This window comes from Oncorhynchus gorbuscha, linkage group LG12 (assembly GCF_021184085.1).
Source record: "Oncorhynchus gorbuscha isolate QuinsamMale2020 ecotype Even-year linkage group LG12, OgorEven_v1.0, whole genome shotgun sequence".
In the NCBI taxonomy this organism is placed as follows: Eukaryota; Metazoa; Chordata; class Actinopteri; order Salmoniformes; family Salmonidae; genus Oncorhynchus; species Oncorhynchus gorbuscha.
Window position 1 is genome coordinate 33,376,589 of NC_060184.1, and position 6,372 is coordinate 33,382,960.

The 6,372-nt window shown below is 45.9% G+C and overlaps 1 protein-coding gene across 15 annotated transcripts in view; it reads right to left on the minus strand.

Moving 5' to 3' along the window:
• The window catches only part of LOC123990901 (gephyrin), a 148,659-nt gene extending 142,770 nt beyond the window's left edge, over positions 1–5,889 (minus strand). For 8 of the 15 annotated variants that reach the window (XM_046291900.1, XM_046291908.1, XM_046291905.1 and 5 more), the window contains exon 1: positions 5,740–5,889. In XM_046291900.1, coding sequence (XP_046147856.1) covers positions 5,740–5,803 — 64 coding nt within the window. In that variant the 5' untranslated portion in view covers positions 5,804–5,889. The remainder of the gene's footprint in view (positions 1–5,739) is intronic. The other 7 variants (XM_046291911.1, XM_046291904.1, XM_046291910.1 and 4 more) reach the window with 1 other exon arrangement.
• Positions 5,890–6,372: the final 483 nt, after the last annotated feature.

The window sequence follows — 6,372 nt, forward strand, 5'->3', positions numbered from 1 at the left end:
CTTTAAAACACACATCGATAAGCTGACTAAAAAGTTGCCAGCATAGATTAGTTCCTTGTATCTAAATAAATCCTGTCTCACTTCTGAAAGTAGGAGGAAGATTGTTCAAGCAACATTCCTCCCAAATATTGACTATTGGCAACTCAATCTACATGCATCCTCTGTGTTAAAACCTCTGAATTCAGTCTACCACTCAGCCTTGCGTTGTATCACTGGTGATCATTTACATACACATCGTTGTCTGTTATGTAGTTCTGTTGGCTGGGCGTCTCTAATGACCAGAAGGGCCCAACATTGGCTATTATTCGTATATTAAGCACTTCTCCAGAAACTCACATACTGCATCACCTGACTTCTAAATTGGAAATGTGTCTAGTAATTATAAGAATCCCTCTCAAGACAGGTCGGTTCTAGAGGTTCCACAAGTCTCCTCTGAGTTAGGGAAGAGCGTTTTCAGTTTCTGTGCCCCTCAGTCCTGGAATGACCTACAGGTCACTCTGAAACTTGATTTGTTGGTCCCAAAAGGTTCATTTAGAGATCTGCTAAAAAATGTGACCAATGAAAACTACAGTTCTGTAACGGTTTTCTAGGTGTGAAGGAGAGTCGGACCAAAATGCAGTGTGTAGATTGCGATCCATATTTAATGAACAACGTAAACACGAATTAACACAAACACTACAAAACAAAGAACGTAAATAACGAAACAAAAACCGAAACAGCCTATACTTGTGTCAACTAACACAGCGACAGGCACAAAGACACTAAGGACAATCACCCACGACAAACTCAAAGAATATGGCTGCCTAAATATGGTTCCCAATCAGAGACAACGATAAACACCTGCCTCTGATTGAGAACCACTCCAGACAGCCATAGACTTTGCTAGATCACCCCACTAGCTACAATCCCGATACCAACACCAAAACCCCAAGACAAAACACACCACAATACAAAAACCCCATGCCACACCCTGGCCTGACCCAATACATAAAGATAAACACAAAATACTTCGACCAGGGCGTGACAAGTTCACCTGTTTTGACTTATTGCATCTATTTGTTTCTACTGCCCTTTTGAATGTAATGTCATTTAATTGAAATGTTGTAACTGTAAATTTGTAGTGATCATGCTTGAACTGTTGTTTTCAGGGCACCAATGGAAATGCCACCCTGGTCTCAGTGGGCTCCCCTATTTAAAAAAATAAAAAAAGACAGCCCAGCCAATCGCTACAGAAAGAGCATGGGTGTGTAGCCAATTATCACAGAGCAGACGTCCAGCCCCATGTGTCACCGTTCACCGCAGACTTGGAGAGGAGATTGCTATATAACTTGGCAGCTACCCAACCTCATTCAGTGACAAATGACAGAGTCTCCTAATTCTGGGCAGGACAGTCTGCCACGTAAGCCATCCAGGCCGCTCGCTGACTGACTGGCCGCCTCTTCGGTTTCCTGTTCCCAGCATGCCTCATTGCTACAAGGTATGGGTCTGTAGTGGTTAAGGTGAGCTTGGGACAACCTCCAGAGGTTAAATTATGTGGAAAAAGAGATTAGATAGTTCTTGCATTGGCCCTCCGCACACTAATGTGTGTACAGGCACACACATGCACATAGACACATTGTATCACACACTCACATATATGCACACAAGCATGCAGCTATGCACACACACACACACACACACACACACACACACACACACACACACACACACACACACACACACACACACACACACACACACACACACACACACACACACACACACACACACACACACACACACACACACACAGCGATGCAAATGTCGACAAAGCGCACAAACACGCACACACACAGACACACACAGTGTAACCAACTGAAAAATATGAAACCCTCTATTCCCTACATTGTCTCACCATCACCAGTCTGACTTCTAGACCACAACGCCTCCTTTTGTGTCCTCCCTACGGAAAGGTGGTGGTAGCCCCTTTAAGAGGGGAAATCCCACAGAGCCTGCCTGCCTTCTCCCTCCCCACCTGCCCTTACCAGTCCCCCTTCTCTCCTTCTCTCCCTCCTTCCCTCCCTCCATCTCCCTCTAGACTGCTGTGGAGAAATCATAATGAAGAATCACATTAGACCACAAACGGACAGTAACACACGAATAAAGGCCGTCCGGGAAAAAAAATACAACTCTATTTCACCATTTGCGAGCGACGCTAAATATTGGGGCGTCTGGTGTCGATTCATGTCTTTCTGACATGTAAGTTTGGAGCTGGAGAGCCGCCCACACATCTCTCTCTCTCTCTCTCTCTGAGCTTCTATCAGTTGCTACAGCTGAGGGAAAAAATTCGTGAAGAAAAGAGAGCGAGAGATGGAGAATGTGTGTTGTCTGCCGCAGAGAGGAGATTTCCGACCCAGGCCTCGTTCCCATTGGCAGGTTGCTACTGAGTGCATACTGTCCATGTCTGTCTATTCAACAGCATGTGTGTGTATTCGTTTGTGTGTGTGTGTGTCTGTCAATGTGTGTGTATGTATCTGTCAATTTGTGAGTATGTGTGTATCTCTGTGTGTGTATGTGTGTGTGTGTGTCTGTCTGTCTGTGTGTGTATATTTCTGTCAATTTGTGAGTATGTGTGATTTAAAGCCATTGAATGGATTTTGCACTGAGCTGTTTCACTGTGTTCATGGGATGTATGCGTACAGTAGCTATATTTGGGACCAGGGTTTTTTGTTTCAACCAGAACTCACTGTTAGTGCACAAAGTCAGAGAACATACACATGCATGCGGATGAACAAACACACACACACACACACACACACACACACACACACACACACACACACACACACACACACACACACACACACACACACACACACACACACACACACACACACACACACACACACACACACACACACACACACACACACACACACACATAGTTGTGTGAAGCCGGGTGTGTGTAATACATCTAACGTGACAGAGTCTGGACAATGCTTGCTACGTCAGAACACAGAGGTCCAGAGAACACACACTCTCTGCATGGTGTATCCATCTCCCCCTAGCAGCACCACAACACAGTGAGGTCACACAGGCTGTTGGGGAGCTGTATTATGTGTTTGTGTGTGTGTGTGGGGGGTGCAGAGGGAGTCATTAGGAAGGTGGAGGGAGACACACAAACACACAGGACAGGAGGACGGTTAGCTAGGAGAGCGTGTTAGAGAATGGTGTTGTCCACACCCTCAGGCAGGCCCAGATAGAGACACAATTAAAACAACACACACACACATGCACACACACGCACACGCATACACACATATACAAACACACATATACAAACACACTCTCTCGATACACATTGAAACATATGCAGAGGCAAAAAAAGTGTTTTAATGCTCACATTTGTAGTATCACATATTTGACAGGTGTCAGTCATTCATGTTAGTTCACCCTAATCATTTTTTCACTTCAGATTTTACACAAACAAATCGTTGCATGCATTTCCACACATCCTTACTGTACACCTTAATGTGTGTAATGTTTATCCAAAGGCAACCTAGATCAAATACATGACGATACGTCCAAACAAACCACCATAGAGGTTTGAGATATACACCCCTCCATCCCTCCTTTGGCCGGCTTGAGCCTTGTCCTCCCCGGCTATCGTTTGCATAGAGTGCGCAGATCTACATTCTTAATCCTACTTCTACATTGAATAGACCATTATACATTGGATCTATACAGCCTTTAGATTCCTAAGTCTCTATATATATATCTAAAGACACCATCATAGAGGTTTGAGATCAACTTCACTCCAACCCTCCATCCCTGGCCTGAGCAGTGGCAGGCCAGTCATATCCCCCTTCTCCCCTGCTCTCCCCTGGGCCCTGCTGTCACCACATCACCTGTCAGGCCACTGATGATGGAGGAGGAGGGTCAACTCATCTAATCCCCCCGTGGCTATGGAGAAGAGGTGGAGGGTTGACCCCTGACCTTCTCATGAGGCCAGATGGGGAGATTGAGGGGGGGGCATTAGAATGTTGAGCACAGAGCTGCGTGGTGCAGCAGGACTAACAGTGGTACTATTATAGATTATAGATGACACTGTGTGGTTAGTGTGGTGTTATAGACATAGACTAAAGATATTTTGGACATAGATTTAGAACAACTAAATATACAGTGAACGTTTCATATGTCTGCATGGTCACGGTTTTTTTAAACCTCCGAAAACGTGTTTTTGAATTCCCAACATAACCTCCCCATTACAACACCAAGAGGGAAAGAAAAGGAGCCGCAAAAAGGAACAGAAATGCAAATAAGAAGTGGGTTGCGTTTCTGCGTCGCCGAAATCAGCATATATTTGCAGGAAAAGTCAGCATAGCACCTCAAAATCAAACTAGCAATCTGTCACCACACTGTCTGGGGGGGAGAAGAGGATTCGAGGGACTAACGCTACATACATAGAATCGGCTCTGTTTCGGTTGACATTATGCCTGAATGCTTATCAACGTGGTGAAACTCGCTCTCTGGCAGTGTATTTACCATCCCACTCATTTGTGACTGACGCTGTTTCAGCACCACGGACAGCGCTGAAGCCCTCACTAGCGCTCCCTCCTTCTCTCTCTACGCGTGAGGGGAGGAGGAGGGGGGGCGGGGTTTCCCTAGCAGATTTCAGGATCTAGTCATTCCTCCATTGCTACACAATGCCATCTTCCAACCGGATTTACCATAAGGGAGGATGTCATAGGCGATCACGAATACATGGCGTTCATGATGAATTGAATCATCCAGCCCCCTCCATTACTCGTTTTCTCATCCGACACTTTCCCCAATTCAACAGCATCGCTACAGCAGCGGCAAGTCTGTATTTGTCAATATTAACCGTCGCTGGTTACATGTATCTTTCATTTTGCTTTCCTCTCATGACACCGCACGACTATTCGCTTTGTCCAACATCACAGTTCTGAATAAGAAACATGACAAAGCAAACATACCTAAAAACACATCGAAATAGCCATTTTCAATGTCTTGTGTACAACAGTTTGAAGCTTTTATATCGTTTTCCGATCGGTAGCCTAAGTCGACTCGTATTCTGCTCACGAAACCAGCAGAGCCTCAGCCACGTTAACCAGCCGCTTCAATTAGCGATGTCATTCACAAATCAGTCACATATCATTCATTGCGCCTGCTTTGTCATGTATTCCGCAATTAACACGGGCATTTCTGTGCGCTTAAATACATAAACTTATCATCAGCAACTGTCATGGGCTACATTTGGAGAATTGCTGTGGCCAACCGCGTGTCAATAACGAAAAACATACAACGCAAGCATGTTTAGCTCCGCACACCGTCAGCTGTCATTTTCAGATTTGACAAGCAGAAGCAGATACGGGCTATGAATAATTCAACACACAAAACTGAGCCCCTCACCGAGAAAAACCGCCTCGCGAACGCCATGGCAACGAATGATACCGAACAGGTTTGTATGAATCTAGGCTACATTGTCATCTTCCGTCGCACGCAAGGATGTGTTAAGTCAATTAGTCCTGTGAAAATAAGGGTGCTTCAGGGCGCAAGGGCTGACCAGCCGCGGAGAACTGCAAAATTAGCCAGAGATGGAGAGAGCCGACACGCAAAATCAACCGTCATGTAGCCTATGAGACGCCCGCGAGAGGCACCCCAACGGACAGTCAACTGAAATTAATTCACATTGTCACAGAGAAATATGAATCACTCAATGCAATTTTTGCATTTTACCTGTCAAGACTCCGACCCGGATTTGGTGGTCGTGGTTTGTTAAAATCACCCCGTCTGACGCCATGTTCAGCAGCGCTGTCGCCCGCACTGAGAACTCACGGCGGGGCCAAGAGCCGATCACATCGAACTTAGGGGGAGGGTATGAGGAGGAGGAGGAGGATGAGACGGAGGGAGGGAGGGAATGAGGAAGAAGAGCAGAGCTAGGCGTGAGAAGTGGAGAGCCGAGCGATTAAGACACCTAGATAGCTGGCCGTGCGCGGCAGAATGCGGGGGCCGTTTAAACCGCACACATCACTCAGCTGGCCGTCTGCCATGGTAGTAGTGTGGATTCCAGATTCATTCTTTTGGAGACTACTATTGATTTCTCTATGAAGACTCAGAGAAACAGATAGGCTTTAAGCAATGCGTCGGTAATGCCACTCTGATTTTCCCACGTCATATGCTTGGTGTCACACCGTCTATGGATCATAGTATATTGGGTGATGAAAAGGCACTTTTAGTCTACGAGGTGTTTGCCCGCTTCGTATGAAATAGCAATGACCAGGAGATGTAAGGACTAGGTAGGCCTACTGCGTGTCCATCCGCAGAAGCTCAAGAGAAGATCACAGTCTGACCTGTAAAAATGCAACTGCA